This window comes from Gymnodraco acuticeps, unplaced genomic scaffold (assembly GCF_902827175.1).
Source record: "Gymnodraco acuticeps unplaced genomic scaffold, fGymAcu1.1, whole genome shotgun sequence".
NCBI classification, from domain to species: domain Eukaryota; kingdom Metazoa; phylum Chordata; class Actinopteri; order Perciformes; family Bathydraconidae; genus Gymnodraco; species Gymnodraco acuticeps.
This window is the reverse complement of record NW_022990939.1, coordinates 203317-222278: the sequence shown is the minus strand read 5'-3', so window position 1 is coordinate 222278 and position 18962 is coordinate 203317. Positions and strand designations below refer to the sequence as shown.

The 18962-nt window shown below is 41.4% G+C and overlaps 2 protein-coding genes across 2 annotated transcripts; one reads left to right on the top strand and one right to left on the bottom strand.

Moving 5' to 3' along the window:
- Positions 1-767: 767 nt before the first annotated feature.
- On the top strand, positions 768-9795 carry atxn10 (ataxin 10). Its single transcript, XM_034234337.1, has 11 exons — positions 768-1022; positions 1721-1912; positions 2107-2192; positions 2291-2387; positions 3328-3492; positions 3624-3704; positions 3988-4144; positions 4298-4415; positions 4746-4930; positions 7124-7187; positions 7888-9795. Exons 1-11 carry the CDS (start codon positions 895-897, stop codon positions 8070-8072), a joined length of 1458 nt encoding a protein of 485 aa, XP_034090228.1. The 5' UTR covers positions 768-894; the 3' UTR covers positions 8073-9795.
- Positions 9796-9849: 54 nt separating this feature from the next.
- Positions 9850-18715, bottom strand: wnt7ba (wingless-type MMTV integration site family, member 7Ba). Its single transcript, XM_034234338.1, has 4 exons — positions 18391-18715; positions 16578-16804; positions 13243-13514; positions 9850-11983 (listed from the first exon to the last, which is right to left on the bottom strand). Exons 1-4 carry the CDS (start codon positions 18471-18473, stop codon positions 11504-11506), a joined length of 1062 nt encoding a protein of 353 aa, XP_034090229.1. The 5' UTR covers positions 18474-18715; the 3' UTR covers positions 9850-11503.
- Between the last annotated feature and the right edge of the window lie 247 nt (positions 18716-18962).

The window sequence follows — 18962 nt, the reverse complement described above, 5'->3', positions numbered from 1 at the left end:
ATCTGATAGGATGTCCTGTTTTTCTGTAACTCAACTCTTCAAATTACCGATCAAAACCATACAACTTCCAGTGTGTGAGGTTATTTCCAGTTATTCCATTCAGAGAACTGAGTTATGGGAACATTTTCCTGGGAATGTTAGGATCTTTAAATACCTCATCTTTAACCTGACAAATTGCTTGAGGTGGATACTTCTGACCATCCATAACCAACAGTGATATGCCTTTCACCACTGCTGTGCTGTGACCGCCGGCCGACAACCATACCCAAGCAAATCTTGTAATCTAAAATGTGCCACTCTACACGAAAGCTCAAAAGGCTTGCCCTGTGGCTTTATTATTGCAGCTGCACCAATTGTCCCTCAAGTTGGTTGGGCTGAATGAATTGATCTTCTGACCATCTTCTGACCACACACTAGAACTTTTACTGTACCCAATACATTATTAGATGTTTTATTTTGGGTATGTTACAGTAAAGATACACTGTATATTTAAGGATGCATTGCATCCAATGGGAGCTGCACCCTTCACAAATACCACTTAAATTAACATATGGAGCCCATGAGGGATTCCCAATTCCATTACACTCAATACATCTGTGCCAACCCTTGCAATTATAAAGCTAAGCTGCATTTATAAACCTTTTATACTAGGTTCCATATTATAAAGTGGTACTGTTTAATATTTCACCCAGCTGCAACTCACTTTCACTCAATAAAATATACTCTGTCTCTTACTGTATGTTCTGCCCTGACACATAACCATGTGCCACAGAGGCGGGTGACATGACAACTGTATGAAAACAGCAGCACATGCTCTGACTCCGCCTTTTTCCTTGATTGAACCAATAGCGTGTGAGACATCTAACCGGATGTCCCGCCCATTAGCAGGCAAACATGGCAGCTACTACCGACAACATGGACATCTCAGCGTCTATTGCTGGCATTTTGAAGGAAGAACACTGCCCTGAACACTTGCAGGTTTTAAAAACATTCACCACCGCGTTACGTGACAAGGAATACAGGTGCGGACAAAGTAATTTAATGCTTTTTAAAAGGATACTGAGGGTGTTAGTAGCTTACCGACGAAGCTAGTTTGGTGTGTCGGCTACCTAAACGCTACTATTACATTTAACTTCCGGCGTATTATTGGATGCTATTTCAGGCCCGTTAAGTCTATTTTTTTCTGTTAATGAACAGAGAAATGTCACATTTCTTCTTTATACTGACGTATGCATTTCAGCTGCTACTTAGAAAGACGACAGTCAAAGCTTTCTGTGGATTCAGATATTTTGAGTTGTCATTGCAGGATTAGCACAGGTGTAACTAATTACTAATTCATATGACAAGGGGAAAAAAGTAATCTATTATATTACTTACACCTGTTAGGCCAATTAAATCCCTGCAGAGAATAGTGATACATTCATTGCACTAACCTAAATTCATTGCACTAAACAAAAAACCGAATATGTTGTCATTGATCTATTCTCTATTTATGTAATTCCCTTTGCATTACTTTGCTTATATTTCCTCTTAATACATTAATTGTATGCTCCTAACATTAAGGCAAATTCCTTGTAAGTGATAACTCACTTTGCTATAAACATATACTGATTCATTCAACATTTCACTCCTTATTTCTGTTATATAATCCCCAGGCTGGGGTTCCACTGCATTACATTTACCATCTCTCACTTTCCCCACCTCGACTTTCCTCCCCCAGAGATGCTGTGAAGGAGGAGGTGTTGTCCAGTCTTCTACAGGTTTTATCCAGACTGTGCGATGAGCTCCATGCTGTCAGCTGTGACGATCAGGACCTGCAGTCTGTCGCCCTGCAGCTTCAGCTGACCACCGAGTGCTTCAGGGCTCAGAGGAACACCTGTGTCGAAAGCGACCGCAACCAGAGTCTGCTCAGGTAAGAGCATCAGTTCATGGATAATATGAGACGTATATATTGTATATGCACATAACATGGTTGTTTCAACAGCACTTGGACATGGTCTCAACAGTCATTTCAACTTGCTAAATTGCCACAATGCTGTTCACTGTGTCTTCATGCTATTTTGCCACTCTTCTTACAAGATATATGTACTTTTCTTTTTCCTCTAGGGAGCTTGGCTTCATCGATGTGTCCCTTAAACTGCTAGACTTCCTTCAGACCAGACATTCGGCGAGTAGAGATGGCATATTTGAACGTAAGTCTAAAATCAGTCAATTGTAATAAAAGCATTCGATTTATTTTGGCAAACTTTTTGATACTGAACATATTTATTAATCGTCCTCTATGGCTTAGCGCTTCGTTGTGGGATCCAGTTCCTCGGTAACTTGTCGGTTGGAAACCAAATGTGTAAAGATGACATCTGGCGGCTGAGCTTCCCAAATCTCCTCATGTAAGTGCCACACTTGCACTTATGCATTTTAAACAGTAAGCATCACTAGTACATCATATAGTTATAACTCATACTATGTTTTAGGGCTGCACAGTTAATCAACATGTTATGACATCTCAAAATGGACAAGTGCAATATCCTTATCACAGTTGGCACAAGTCTCACAAACAGTATTTTACAGACTTAAAGGTAGGGTAGGTAAGAATGGAGAAACCAGCTCGAGTGCGCTAGAATTTGAAAGTACACAACCGAAAAAAATCTGCCCCTTCCTTCAGACTTCCTCACAGAGCCCCTCCTCCAACACACACGAACGCGCACATGACCAATGAGGGCATGAGATAAGTTTGTACACGAGATGGAAGGCTGACAGGCAGGTAGGCCATCCAGTTATAACTGGTCGTGCTTTTTACAGCGCTACGGCTTCCACAGATGAAATATTTGTATATATTTATTGTCAAAGCATTTAATTTATTCATTGCTATCAGGATTTTAAGAGCATTCCATGGAATATATAAAAGTGTTTCTGAAGTGAATTACCTACCCTACCTTTAATCCAAAATTCTTGTTTTGTACCCGTCCTCATTTTAATATATCTTTCAAGGATAACAAGTTTGAAAATTATCATTCTCCATTATATTGGGAATATTATTGCTGTTGCAATATTAGTCAAAACCACAGAATAGGTAATTTTGTTCTATTTTGTGCAGCTCCATTATGTTTATTGATCATAATTTCACAGAAAACCTTTTGTGGGGTCTCATTGGGCTAACAAACTAGTTTTTAACTTCATTATCTATATTATCCACATCTCTCTGTCTCTACAACACAACAATTGGGTTGATTTGAAACCACATTTTAACACTAATGCACACCTGTATCAGTATTTTTATTTGGAAAGCATTGCTCCTCAGATAAAGTCCACCCAATCATGTGTGAACAGGCAGCTGCTCAGTGTTGGCGATGAGAAGACGGTAAACTACGCCTCCATGGTGCTCCACACATGTCTGGATGAAGCCAAGGTGGAGGAGCTGTCTGATCTGCAGAACATCCAGCTGGCACTCAGGGTGATGGAGCTCTGCAGGACCCATCCTGACCTGGACTGGACGTAAGAGTGTGTGTCTGTTTCAGTGTGTAGAACAATGCTTTTTTTTAGCTGTCAATCATATCAAGGAATGACAAACTGTCATCTTCGATTTGTTGGTAAACATTATATATTTTTTTCTCACAAATTGACAGGGTTCTCATCGCTACCCAGTTTTTCCTCAAGTCTTCAGCTCTGGTGGAGAGCATGTACTCTGGGATGTCTCACCATGAAAGGTACTTTGCTTTTAATGTAGGCCAAGATAATGCATATAACTATAGACCTCTTATGTTACACAGAAAGTGATTTAAGAACAAACACTGCCCCCTTTAACTTTTATATCCTGATTTTGAGTTTTCACTTTGTTTTGAGTTTAGTTTTAAGAAGTTGTATGAGTGCACTTCTTGCAATTATACTTTTGTTTCTGTTTATTTTCACTTAGTTGGATAACATTAAACCTGAGCTGAATAAACGGATTAAATGCCATTTAAACTACTGTGTGTGTGTTTATTTTTCCAGACTTACTCTATTAGAGCTGCTCTTCGCTCAGCTACAAGAGGAGGACTCAGAGGAGTGTGGCATCCCCCCCGATGTGGCTCGCTTCGTGGCCACTTCCTTTGTGAAAGGTTGTGGGGCCGTGCTGACGCTCGCAACTGGCTCTGCCTCCAGTGATGAGGTACACATAGTACATTTGACTGATGTATATGAAGAGTGTGTGGCATGTGGAACTGTTTTTGCATTTCTAACTGACAAGGCCCTTCCCTAACGTTATATCAAATCCAACATCCTTTCCCCATGTGACCAACATCCTGCTTGCGATCCCCTGTAGGTCCTGCAGGAGGCGATGATAGTGATCAGTCTGCTGGATGTGCTGTGTGAGATGACCTCGGACCACAAGCAGTTCAAGTTCCTCCAGGAACATCCCGACCTTCTAGTAACAACTGTTGGTAAATTTAAACAAACACTCACACAAGCTCTCTGACCGCGTCTGTCACTGGAGGTTTAGGGTTAATTGCTGGTTTTTAAATGGTACAAATCTGTACACCATATGCACTCCCTGAAATGGTGAAAGATTCAGATCCCCGTGAAATCACCCACAGAAAACCAAACAAGATTCCTGAACACAGCCCTCGGTTATGTTAGAAAGCTATCAAAACACAACAAGTTCAACTACAAACGAGTTTACACAAATACATTTTTTTTGGCACTTAATTTAATGAATTACTGTCTTTTTCTGCATCCCTGAACTCTGTGTTTTCTTTATTTTTTCTCTGCAGAGCTCCTGAAGCAGGTGCATACTATAGGGAAGGCTAGTAAGAATGTTTTCAGCGCTGCTCAGAACTTCTCCTCCCTCGGTGGAGATGGAGACCCCTCCTCCCATTCTCCAGTCATCAGCTTCAAGGCCCACCTCATCAGGCTGATAGGAAACCTCTGTTACAGCAACACAGACAACCAGAACAAGGTTTGAAACTGACTGATGACAAAACAGAAATATGTGCTTTCACAAAAACGAATCGCTTCCTTTTTAGTTCTGGTTAAGTTTGTTTCCAAGACTATCTTTTTACAGACAAACCTGTAGCTCATTGGTCAGTTTGGATGATGTTATTCTAAATCAGCGTTACGTGAACCTTCACAGAGGTCAAATCCAGAGACCGACTGCAGGTCAAATCAGGGAATATCAAGCACTTATTTTTGCATAAATATATAAGCGTTTTTCCTCCAGATGGCTTACACAAGTCACTTGTGAGATCCCCTCCTTTACAAATAATAATCAGCAAACTCAACTCTATAGTAGTTTAGCTTTTAGATTCATTTTAAAACATGACTCATATTTTTTATCAAAAAGTACTGTGGTTGGTCATTTTCATTTCACAATCAAATCTCACCAAATGTAGCTGGGAAGCAGACAGACTCCCTTTTAAGCAGGTGGTAAGTCCACAAGAGAGTTGGATTGACTGGTTTCAAACCAAAGCCTCGTTATAACTAATGGCAGACTTTGTATTAATCTTAAATTATACCCAAAAACCTTGGAGTTTATCTGATGCTACATCTTGCCTTGATATTTTTTATATAATATCCTGTAATGATATTTGCCATTTCAAAATGACTTCCATTGTAACATTTGACCTCAAAAAGCTACGGTCTGGAGAAAGTGAGGAATTTAGAAAGAAAACAGCATTGAATGAGATTGTTATTAGATTTTTGTTCTCTTGGGTCTGGGAGCTTTTGGTCAGTTTAACACAATGGGGTCATGGGTCAAGAAGAAAGCTAGAGGCCCTCTTGGTCTTGCTTTGACTATCTCTACACTAAATTAGCATGTTTAGGGTTCTGGTAATGAGCCAGAAACCACATCATCTCCTTATTAACAATGACAAATACAATAAGTGTCCGGTCTAATGAAGCATGCGGCTTTGTGTTCCTGTGACTGCGAGCTTACGAGTTCTTTCAACACAACTTGGTTTTTCACCGAAATGTGAAACACTTCCTCCCTCGCTTTGGTAATTTTATCAGTTTCCCTCCACCTCCATCTGTCAGCATCCTGCCATTAACATAAAGCGCAGATAGATAATAACGCGGGCGGGGAGGAGTTGGCCCCTATCTGTGGCACATCGTAGACTCAGTTCGACTTAATAGAAACAGATCTGTGGAATGCTTGTGGGATGGCCACCCTCATTTGGCCTCTCTATAATATGTATGGATGCTGATCTGTGGTCTGTCAGTGGTCTGAAATCACCCCATATCTGTTTTCACTGAGAACTCTTCCAGTAAACCAAATGTCATTCTGTTCACCTTTGGGAGAGATTGTAATTTAAGAAGCAAAGCGCTGGATTCGGGCTCCAGTCGCTTTTTATTCACCCCTTTTACGGGTTTGGACGTAGTGTCAGCAGCCTCAGACAATTATTTTGAAAGTGGAAAATCAGACCTGGGTGCTCGTAGTAGCCAGTGACTTTGTTTCTTTGACAGTTTAAATGACATTTCCGTTTTCTTAACTCAGCACTTGGTCTCGTTGTGGAGCTCCCAGCAGTGTGTTTGGAGTGTAACCACAATGCAACAGCAAGCAAAGACAGTAATAAAGCCTAAAGACTCAGACTTAAGATGCAGAGCAGATCTCCCTGTTGTAACGGCCTTACCCACAAACACACTGCTGCACTAGCGGAGGTAATGAGGCTCTGCTAAGAACACTTAGGTTCAATACATGGCTTGCCTTTTTTAATTGATTTGTACTCTCCTTGTGCTAGTACATCTACTGTATGTTTTTTCATACGATACAAACCATTGGCATACTAGTTGTTTGGTGGCAAGAAATACAAATTGGTGGCCTTCATTTTACAATCTCACCTATTTGAAAAACTAAGAGACTGTCCAAACTTACATTATACACATTTGAAGTTTTTCATCGATCTTTTCGTTTACTATCATTGCAAGTATGATTCATTAAGACAATCAATACCGTATGCCCTGGTGCATGAATATATAATATACGGGTACTCTGAAAAAACACTGTGAAATAAGCATTTATTGAGCTAAGGAATTTGTCAACATAAACATTTTTCCAGAACTGGTATTTTATTGTAAGATTAGGAAAATGTTCAGTGATGCCAAACCCTTGTTTACCAGTCCATTCTTTTAAACCTTCCTGTGCTTGTTTCCTCAGGTGAGTGAACTGGAAGGCATCCCCCTCATCTTGGACAACTGCAACATAGACAGCAACAACCCATGTATCCTTTTATTCATATTGGTTAACAGTCTAGAAATACATCTCTTTTTATGTACAAGCTTATCTTATGTATTGCTATCCTTATCATGGCTGTTTGAGCTTTGCATTTGGAGTGTTTTCACAGTCAAATACTTTAAAGCTACAGAAACAATCCACCTTATTCATGGCAGTGTCCACATCAGTTTCTCTCCAAAACAAAATATATTGAAAGAAACAAATATAGAATTATGCGGGAAACCTGATGGGGGTGAGCTGAGAATGTTTTATATCTCAAAATACAACTCGTCTGCAAAACTCGTTTGTTGGGCTTTCTGCATGCTCAGCATCATGAGGCAAGTACCAGGCACTCGGGAGTTTGACATAGAAAAGGTTTGGTTGCATGTAGCAGTGTCAACTTATCTACCATTGTATTGAATTTGTATGTTCGATCACGTATGCATGTCTTCATGAAATCGGTGCCAAAAGAAAACCGAAACCTGACAAACGTGGAGTTTATGCATTGTATTTCAAGCTTACAAACGTCTTAGACTCAATAACAATTAGCTATTACGTTTTTAAAATAACACCATTTAATGTTTTTTATTCGGGAAAACAAGTGCTGGAAAATATGCCTTAAAATCATGTTGAAAAATCCCTGAAAGAACTACATTGTGCTCCTTTCCTTACTATCGACGTAACTGCCCTTAACCGATTGCCTCCAGTTATCAGCCAGTGGGCCATCTTTGCCGTCAGGAACCTCCTAGAACACAACAAGAAGAATCAGGAGCAGGTGGCGGCTCTGGAGCGCCGTGGCACCACCGACTACTCCGCACTCAAGGAGTTGGGCTTCGAGGTGGAGCAGCGAGACGGAGGCTTGCTGCTCAAAACTGTGAGGAAAGACTCTTGAAAAGCTTTGAAGATCAACCCAGAGAGATGAGGCATTCCACCCGCAAGCAGGTTCCAAGTATTTGTTTAGAATGGAAAAAAAGTACATGTTAACACATATACGCTTAGAGTTACTAATATTTAAGCCTTATCTGTGGGTGAACTACATTACTAAACTCGTATACTGTGCCTGTCCAGAGTAACTGACAGCCACACTGCCGATAGACTAGGAAGAAAAACGCTCTATAATTAGTTGTTTCTATCAGAGAGGTATGTATACATGACTTTCCTACCTCACTAATGCTTTGCACTAACGCCCACATAGGGGCTTATGGTATTCTTGATAAACAAAAGGTCCATGGGGTCCCGCTGGTATAAAGAAAAGGTCAAGACTTCGGGAGCTCCTGCTTTGTCTTCATCTAAGTCTGGGAAATGAAGAGTTAGGGAGAGGCGAGCTCATGCTGGTACCTTTTTGGCACGGCGATGCTCTGTGCTTTAATCCAAAGACAAAGGGCACCGCAGTGTCCGGGGCCTTTCCCTCTTCACAGACACCCATGTTACCAGCAGGGGTTTGGGTTTAATCCCATCCCCATAGTGACTTCTGCAGTAACAGAGAAAGACCAAAACATGATGTAATCAGCCTCCTCAGCGCCTTACTTCCTTGAAACGCTGGTGTCGTTGCCAGAGAGACATTCAAAGCTCTTAAAACTATTCCTTTAAACAAGCATGATATCCATATTTTAATCTAAGGACCTGAATGTAATACTAATTACAACTGATGCTATGCACATTTGTTCGTTTTAGACCAATGCTCATACTACATCATGGGCTTTCACTGCATCTCTTCTTGAAGTCTTATACTCTCAGTGAAGTTCATCCTATTCCTCCTCTTATTCCTACTATTTTCCCATCCTACTACTACTACATCATACATAAGAGATTACAGTTTATGGCATGCATCATAAATTATTAACCATACTTAAACTCTCAACATTCTTTACTGCCTCATTTCACGCTGAGTTGGCTATAATTGAGTTAGACAACATAGATTATTTCAGAGATTTACTGAATACCCTGCTTCCTTTTTAGCCGTAGCTGTGTTTGCGTGAGTGTGTGCTTTTTTTCTTTTGATAAGAAACAGATTCTGGTAGGTGAGAGCTTGCTGAAAGTGATTTAATGAGCGAGTGAGAGAATCACACCAGAGGCTTTAGTGTGCAGGATGACATCCCTCCCTGCTCCTCGCGGCTGCTGGATAAGCTGAACTGTCCTGACACCTCAACAATGCAGCGATTTACTGGGCTGCTCACGCCCTGCTCCACCTTGTTTGCTCTGCCTCTGATTTTTAATGACAAAATGTATTGAAACAATCGGCTCGACTCGCCCCTCAATCCACGGGCATAGTGAAGGGAGCTTACGCGGTTCCGGTCCCCAGGATTTCAGACGGCTAACAAAACAGCTGTTACTCGCGCTCCGCTGGCTGGCTGCAATGCTTTTCAGCCCCACAGGAAAGAGTCAACCGGGCTCAATGAGGTGGCATGGTCGCGGCCGCCTGTTCACCTCCTGACACATTAGTACCACATCAGTCAAGACTACAAGTTCTTGTGTTTCCCATATCAGCGTTTTATACCACAGGGCTCGACTACAATGTGCCTTCTGGTTCGGTAAAACAATTGTCAGGGTGAATGCTTTGTGTCTGGGTCAAATCATGTGTTGATATAATGCTTAATAAAGTATTGTGTGAGAAACCGCTTCTATTGGGGAATGATTTTTAGGAGATATAAAAACTCTGGAGGCGTTAAAAGGATGCTCAAATTTTATTGGTAAAAAAGAAGAAATACAACGGTCCATGTTTGTAAGTGATGCAGACTTTGAGAACAAAAAAACGTAAGTTGTATTTGAAGTTATTAGGAAGCAACAAGGTCTTCCTAGTTACTGAAAGGACCATGAAGACAACAGGAAACACAGAAATCTCTCCGATCTAAAGCTGACACATCCAATGTATTATCTACTCGCAATTTAATCAAAGACTAATGAGCTATGCTGAATTGTGAAGGATCGTAATGGAGAAGGACAACCTGGGCTACTTTGATAAAACACGTGGAGTATTTACACTTCAGGAACTTTGATCAAAAACATAAATTCCAAATAATTTATACCATCGACATTAGAAAACATTTGTAAATAGTGACTGTCTTTTCCATCTATAAATGACATAAAGTGCCATGTTCCTCATATAAAAATATACTCTTCAAATTATTTTGTAAGTTATATAAAGCCTAAATAAACATTTCTGAATACATTAAGGGTGCTGTCCAAAAATAGCTTTAAAGGCCTTTTGATCCTCTCATACCCCCTTCTGTGTGGTTAAGGCACATGCCATCCACCCAGGCAGGCCTAAACCGCGCTGCGAGGCCCTGTGTAAGCATCATGTGGAATTCCACGTCTCTGCCGATCATGGGAACGTTGGATGTATCTGGACATGATTGCACCTCTATGGAGTTCCAATGAGGCTTACACGATTTTTTCAGAAGTCAAGGGCCCTCCGAAAACAAAACAATGAGCACGGTCAGAATGGAAAGAGCCATTCAAACTGTTCAAAGTTGGATGCTTAAAATAGTTGGGGGTATTTTCTGCCTCTTTGTCTCCTGGCGTAACAAAAGGGGCCTGGGTTCGGAGGGGAATTTGTCCGTGAGAGAGATGTCGGCGCAGCGCTCAACAGCACGACTCATAACTGATGAAAAAGGGAAAGAAATAACCGTGAGTGCAAAAAGAAAAACGACTAATCTATAGCGGAGTACGCCACTGACAACTGATAATGGATAACTGCGACTCCTTATCAGTCGCAATTTACGATCATAAAAGAGGAAAAAAGTTAAAAGCCATTTTGTCTGCTATCCATCCTTTAAGGCTAGTTTTGAAAGATATTTTTACATAAATAATTTGTTTTATTTTCAGTGTTCAAACAGAATACAGTGTGAGCGTACAGTTAAAAGTATTCCACTGCCATCTTTTTTTTTTTTTTTACTTCCTCAGAATCCTGTCTTCATGGCAGTCTGAAGCGCCGTAGCATTTCCAGTTAGCAAAAGTATTTTCAAGATCCAACAATAGTTTTTGTTGTGTTTCCTCTCGCGTTTGAGAACTGTATGCTACATCTTTGCAAGATGTCGTCTAGAGGCAAAAGGGAGACCATCAAATCCTTTAGCCTGCAACACGTTTGCATCATGTCACAGTTTTGTACCAGAGCGCAGAAAAAGGAACGTTTTTTTAAATCGACCATGTCTCTTTTTCCAAAACTCCATGTCTGTTGGTTCTTTCTTTAAAGAATCCCAGAATAGGATGTAAAAATGTGCAAATTGTTGAATAAATACTTCCAAGTCCTTCACTTCAAATTCCACCTTCTTACTTTCCACCACTGTCCGTTTCCCCCAGCCTCTTCCCCCTCTTCCTCCTCCCCTACTTGCAGGTGAACACTTCTGATTTCTCGCTGCATGTGTTGCACTTGACGAAGCAGCACCAGTGGAACTTGCAGTTGCACTGCCAGATGCGGGTGTAGCTGTGCGTGTCGTGCCCCCGGCCGCAGCACATCATGTTACAACCGTCCGTGTGGGTGGAGGTGCCGTTGCACAGTCGTCCCCGCGTTCCCGTGCTTCCCGTGACCTTGTCCTCCTCGCAGTAGTTGGGCGAACGCTCCAGGTACACCAGGTCCGTGTCCGTGGGCTTCTGGTAGCCCCGAGCCTCTTTGAGTCGCAGGAAGGAGGGTTGTCGGAGTCGAGAGGCCCGGACCGGCTCCACCTGAACGGCCCCGCTGTAGCGCTCCTTCAGCAGGTGACCCAGCTCTCTGAACATGGGCAGGGTGATCCAGCAGGTCTTGGTGGTGCAGGAACCGGACACGCCGTGACACTTACACTCCAGCTTCATCCTCTCCTCTAGCATCTGATCACATAGAGAGCAGAAATTAGCTGTGTGAATTCAAAGAGATAGTTAAGAAGAGCTATAAAATAAGTAGTAAAACACAATTTAATTTGAAATGGCTAATAGCAATCGGATAGCCTCCAAATCCATCTCTCTTGGTCAGCTGGGCTTTTCAACACTCAGCACTCCTGAATGCCAACTTTATGTCGAAAACCTGGGGAAAATAACTCAGACTGTAGTCTCTAATTATCTTTACCTTTCTTCAGACCACATAATGGCCTGACAGGCCGGAGAAAAGTGACCGGAGCTGTTGTGCAAACCATATACGTATAGAATTGCACTGCGGTTTGAGCCAGATTTTTATTACAATGCCAAAAATATTTTCATATGACAAAATTGACAGGTGACTGTTTGCCCTTGTGAAGAAGCTCGTTTTTATAGCAAAAAATATTCACATTATCATTATAAGTTATACTAAGCTCCTCTTAATGTATTCACTTTTGTAGACCACTTTTTAAATCAATGTCGCAGTCTTCCCCTTTTTCACATTCTAGGGGAGGTGGCTCTTGCGGTGTTGCAGAAGCACGCTCTTTGCTACTGCCACTATGAAAGGAAACGAGAGAAACTTGCAATAATATTCGATTTCCTCACTTAATGCGTCCTAATTTTGTGGCACAGCTCCATCTTGGAAAATGCATCGGCCAAGTTTTGCATTTCTGTCCAAGTTTAGTGTACAGGAGCTTTTTTTAATCAGTTTTGGGCTGAAATATAGTTACTGATATAAAAACACAAGTCATGGACAATATATGCTTGCTTAAGGATTTCACACTTAATAGCTATCCTCACATTACATTACATTTAGCTGACGCTTTTATCGTATTTTATAATTGTACTTTAACTGGAATATGGTGTTGTATAATGTTTTCCGATCAGAATCAGAATTTGCAATATTATTATCCTGGGTGAAACTGAGTCTCATGACTGTTTTAATTCAATTTTAGAATTAAATTAAAGTTAATTATTAAAAAACATAACAAAAGAGAGTAAGAATTCATTAAGCAAAAAATGAATAGACAGAAGATCTTTAAATAAACATTGAATAGATTAAAAGATAAAATTATGCACATTGTACTACAATATTAAACATGTTTATTACAAAACATACCATGGTGTATTAGTATTAAAACAAATACTGAAATGCAGTTTAAGAGTGTTTATCTGCTGGTGTTATCTTTAAGTATATATTTATTGGATGTATTCATTTCCTGCTTGTGCATTACCTTTCGCCCTGCCTCGTTGTTGTGCAGGTTCATCAGCCGCCGGGCGTTTTTCTTGATCTCACGAGCGTCTACAAAGCGCCGCGAGAACTCCACCCCGTACTTCACATCGGCAGAGCAGCCCCCCCACTTCCAGCCCTCCTCTCGGTCGTGGTAGCCCTGCTTCTCGCGATCGCAGCCGCACTGGCTCAGGTTGCCTTGGCTACAAGCCGTAGTTACCGCGTGGGCAACTCCGGCTGCGGTGATGGCGTATGTGAATGCTGCCTCCCTGCTGCCTGAAGAAAAAAAGAGCAGAAAGTCGATGAATTTGAGGCCGAGAAGAACACAAGAACTGTCATTTATATTCAGTAGGTTTTTCATTAGTGAAGGAATGTGTGAGAATGAAAGGAGCAATGCACCAATTTTACACTGGATTTGTAGCTTAGTTTTCATGACAAGTATGATTTAGTCCATGAAAGCTATTCAAAAAATCTCTTTAAACAACTTCAACTGGGTCTCGAGAGGATTTTTAGCTGATAGCCTGCGTTACAAACTGGGAGTGATGTGTTTTAAAGAAGTGGGAATTTACTGTTGGGGGTAAATGAAAAACACTACTAGGTTTCTTAAAGGGAAAATAAAGAGTAACATTTGTGAAGTTAAACTTGTATCAAACCTCAGATCTTCTGTTTTTAAAAGGCCTTTTTGGAACTACGTGCACACCAAACTAAAGGAACAAAGAAGTTAGGGTTACATTTTTCCCGCCTAAACATGTGCAGCAAAACTAATAGGAGTGTAAGATGTACAGCTGTACACATCCTGCATGTCATGTCTCTCCCTTACCCTTCATAAAACATATTCAAATAATGCATTTATCAGCCCAATTGCAATCTGACACCTACCCACTAGCCCTCTAAGGAAATGTAGTCGCCCACTTCAGAAGACATATCTGATTAAGAGACAAATCCCTTTTGGAGTAAAATTATAGTGAAAACATTTCACAGTGGCCCTGAACATATATTTATTCAAATGTCAAATATTACACTTAAGCCACCCTTAATTTAAAATGTACTCTATGCTGCAGATTTAAAGGGCTAAATATCACATGTTGAAGATCTCCACAAATTATTTTATATATCACCGTTACAGTTCTCAGTATGATAAACAACACAAGTGACATCTACTGGCTGACCGGAGGAGCTTTTTTCTAGATCTGCTCTTCTATGAAATTGCTGTGTCTCAATGTTTTTCATCAATGGGATTTCTCACGCGGCTTAAGTGTCACTCTGTGTTCTTCTTAGGCGGTCCACATTAATACAGGAAATGATACGGCTGTGTTGAAATAATCTGTGGCCAGACTTGACTGAGATGTGCCCATTTCCAAGTTGTTGTCACCATTTGAACTTCAGAATAAACACATTTATGTTTATGGCATGGGGGGTGGGAATGAATTTATTGGCACTACAATTGGTAACGGGATATTCTCCGTCTCCAATCAGGATAATGCTGGGCCTCCGTTCTCAACAGCCCAGTGAGTATTAATGCATGGCGTCTCTGGTAGAGGCGATTCTAATGGCTCCCATCCAACCTGACAAACTCAATCACAGAGAATCATCGGCCTGCGGTTCCCCCGCTCCCTAACTCATAACAAACTCTGAAGTCGTCTCTCATCAAGCCGAATCCGCGACCCATTCCGATATATTGTATGGTGAGCATTTCTCAAGGCATCAGGCGCATGCAATAGCCAAACAGCCATCTCCTCGCACTGTGATTTGTTTTGATTGTACGGCAGTGCATGCAGGCCTCCATTGTTGCCATCCAGCTGCTGGAGCTGACTTCAATTAGTGGTTAGTATGAATCTCTCTGGTCTTTCCCAATGCCTAATGAGTTCACAGGCCCGGCAGGTCAATCAAATGAAGTGGTGGCTGGTACAATGCGCCTCAAGAGGGTGTACAGCTCTGGCTTTAATTGGAATTTTAAACAGCAAGAATGGACACGGGATGGCAAATGGAAACTAATCTCACTGTGAATCCATGAAGATGAAAGGCAATCTAACATGCTCAGCAATTAATTGTATTTTTACACAGATTTGATAAGATTACGTGTTCCAGAAAATATTAATTTGTCTACATTGGAGGACACAAGGACTTTATATGGATCCAAAGCTTCACCCCGAACTCGTTTACACACCACAAGAGAAAAGAGACATTTCCTCTTGACAAAAGAAATAAAGGGATCCAGACGTCTGTCTGCCTTGTCTCCCGTGCAGAAGAAAGTGATTGCTCCCAGAGCTGCTAGATTAAACATGGATCCAAAGCCACAGCAAGACCGCAACAAAACATTTCGGACTGAAACACAGTTCATAGAAGAGGTTCACTTTAGGAGCAAAAGGACTTCTGTGAGAAATGAAACTGTGAAAGAATGTCGACTAAAAGCAGGGAGATGTGTACGTCTGCGCGTTGTTTGAGAAGATGACACACCCAGATAGGCACTACAAGGAAGGAAGTCTACACTCCATTTGTTACTGCTTTGCTTTGACAATATGTGTTGCAAGCGGAGTCATGTCACACAGATGAGCTACAGATTGAATCTCCTTTGGGAAACACTAGCAAGGCCTTGGAGTTTTTTGTCTTGGTGTCTAAAATAGACAGAAGATTTATTGTGATCGTTGGATGTGGTATTCCAAAGAAAAATGCTTTCATTTAGTGTTTCTCCACCCAGCCTTAAATCTGTTTGATTCCATTATGTTGAGCAATGCTGCTGCTTTTTCTCACTTAGAAGTTGGAGGACAATGCAAGGAAAGTGAGAAAAACTACTCTCAGTGCTGAACCATGCTCATCCACTCACGTAGCACAGCGATTTTAGCTTTAATAAATGTAAAATCAGACCGTACTACTCAGATTGGTATTCGGACCAACCCGTTGACACACGTTTTGACAGATTTATACAAAAGGAGAAGATGTTTTATGCACCAGCACAGAAATCTAACTGTTTAAATTTAGTTTGATCTAACTAAATGTAAAAATGGAGATAAATATACAGTGCAGAGATTTTATTAGCTATAGTTTAACTTAAGTACAAAAACAGTGTTGCCCTGAGAGTTTAAAGCTGGAACATGAACTGCACCGTCTCGTAGAAACTTGTCATGGCCGAGGACTTTAGTTGAGTGTCACGGCTGTTAAAACCTCAAATAAAGGCATAGAAATTCGGAAAAAACCTACAGTCAGAAAAAACCTTATTTAGGTCACTCGAAGCAACTTTCTTCTTCTCCCTCAGCCTAGTTTTCAGATTTTCTTTTGCCCATGTTGAGATAAATATATTCAAAAACAATTTTTAAAAGCTGAGTTTTCAAACAGACTGACCTACTCTCAGCTCTTGTCCGAAGACGGTCCTCTCTCCCAGGGCCGAGCAGTTCCAGCGGCCGTAACGAAACTGGTACTGGCACTCATTGATGCCCAGTTGGGCGCCTTCTCCGATAACGATGATGGCGTCCGGGCGACTCTGACAGAGGGCTCTCTGGCGGGGAGCCAATCCGGGTATCTTGTTGCAGATGATGTTAGCACCCAGAGCCACCACAGAGGACAGCGCCCTGGCAGAGAGAAACAGGGATTAATGAGAGCGGCATGAAACACAAAATAAAAATGTAGCTAAAAACATACATTTTGGTAGGGCTGCACAATAAAATGCCAACTAGTGCTTTAAACACATCGCGTACAACTCTGATATAACTCCAATTTTTGTGTATCTTATGTTGGAATTAGTTTTTTAATTTTTGTATTCCAACAAGCAATTTTTTCATCTTGTTTTATGTATTAAAGCAAAACTGAAAGCGGCAGGGCCGAAAAATGTACACTTAAATATCGGGTTATTTATCGCAATTGTATCGTCAATGTGATATTCATCAAAGCTTTCACATATCGCACATTTCCCTCATGTGGTTTAGCCCTACAGTTTGGATTGAACTATGCGCAGGCTATGATTTTGGGGGGGAAATAAGATTAATTCCCAATACTCAGTAACGTTTTGCTCAAATTTACATGACGGTTGCCAGTCAACAAATCATAAAGAACAAACCTAATAATAATTGAAGAAGATTGAACTTATTGTCATTATGTAGTATAAGGTACTATGTAACATGTAACGTCTCTGCATTTGACCCATCCTAGTGTTAGGAACCATTATGTACTGCACCCGGGGAGCAGTGTAGGGAACGGTGCCTTGGTCAGGGACACCTTCGATAGCACTTGGTCTTTCCGGGACTTGAACTGGTGACCTTCCAGTTGCCAAGCCAAGTCCCTATGGACTTCGCCACCACCGCCCTGATTTTGTAATCAACCCAAACTAAAAGATATCCTCATAATGACAACTTTTATCCTTACCCAGATCACATCACATGTAATCTAATAGACCTTTTTAATGACATAAAAGAGAACAATGGTACTTTTGGGTCCAAATCCACTTCATTCCTGTCCTCTCTCTGTGTTACAGAAAACATGAACCACCACAGCTATTTTAAGTTCCAGGACCTGCCCTTGTTATGAATGAGAGGCATGTATGGTGCAGCAATCATTCCCTTTGTGAGGGCCTGGGTCTTTTAATGCCATAAGAAAGAGCTCATTACATAGGCCCGCGCCTATAGGCAGAACATGAAGTAGTCCAATATGTCTCTTTTCCACATGCTGCTTTTCAATTACGGCCCTTGTGTGACGAGGTGATCCTATGACAGAGTGCTTCTGGTGTAATGTGTAAATCTATAAGAGCAGGTTATCTCATCAGCTGCATGTTCATATAAAAACCAGGTAGATTAAACATTGAATGAAAGTGACATCACTGCTAGATTAAGGGTTAAATCCTTGTGGGATTCTCTTATGGAATATACAATGATTAGAAAGACTCATTTCCTACCAATGTTTTCCAAATCTTGGTGAAAAAGTAACATGGTTTTCAATGTTTTTGATAAATCTATCAGGAACAGCGTAACCACGTTATAATGAAACGTATTAAGTGTAAAAACATCATGTTAACTCATCGTAATAAAACACCTGCAATAAAAATCTACGATCTAACCTGACCCTCGTGCGTAATTGCCCAATTTTCGCGTAATGCACGACTTTTTGCCAGCGAATCAAACCGACCTGTGATTGAATTAAGCAAGTGCGATGATGAGAAACCTACAGGTAGCTACCGCTGGTGAGGATGAGGAAGATCTGTGGGTAGTAGACGGACAGCAGCGCACTGCGGGACGAGATGATCAACATGGCTGCGCATTGAACACAACTGGGTTGAAGAGATAAGAAGCAAAAAGTGGGAAGAAGTAAATCCTTTTTTTATCCGGAATCCAGGAGTTTAACTCGCGGAGCGTGGTCTCTTCTCTCTTGGTCTGTTCAGCTAGTGGAGCCGTGGCGCGCTGCGGCAGCTCCGAGCTCCGCTGTCCATGTGCTGGAGATGAGAGGCTGCATCCCCCGGCCGATGTGCGCTCTGCCACCTGGACTGATAGAGGACTGGCTGGGAAAAAGAGAGAGAGACACAGAGACACAAAGGGTGGGGGTAGATGGGGTTCCGGATGTCCGATACGCGCTACTCACGTCTCCAAAAGTGAGACTGTTGTGGCATCGGAAGGCTGGGAGACAGTGGCCTCTCCCGGTGCACCTCACCCCGTGGGGAGTCTGTCTGGCCCGCGCGTCCCATCGTAATTAAATCTAGCTGCACCTTTACCAGCTTTGATAACACTTGAATGCATCAATCAT

Coding starts and splice junctions, on each gene's coding strand:
- wnt7ba (XM_034234338.1), bottom strand. CDS start 18,473: ATGTTGATCATCTCGTCCCGCAGTGCGCTGCTGTCCGTCTACTACCCA. Junction 13,515..16,577: donor CGGACAAGAGCTGAGAGTAG/GTCAGTCTGTTT, acceptor TTTTTTCTTCAG/GCAGCAGGGAGGCAGCATTC. Junction 11,984..13,242: donor ACAACGAGGCAGGGCGAAAG/GTAATGCACAAG, acceptor CTATGTGATCAG/ATGCTAGAGGAGAGGATGAA.
- atxn10 (XM_034234337.1), top strand. CDS start 895: ATGGCAGCTACTACCGACAACATGGACATCTCAGCGTCTATTGCTGGC. Junction 1,023..1,720: donor TTACGTGACAAGGAATACAG/GTGCGGACAAAG, acceptor TTCCTCCCCCAG/AGATGCTGTGAAGGAGGAGG. Junction 2,388..3,327: donor AGCTTCCCAAATCTCCTCAT/GTAAGTGCCACA, acceptor ATGTGTGAACAG/GCAGCTGCTCAGTGTTGGCG.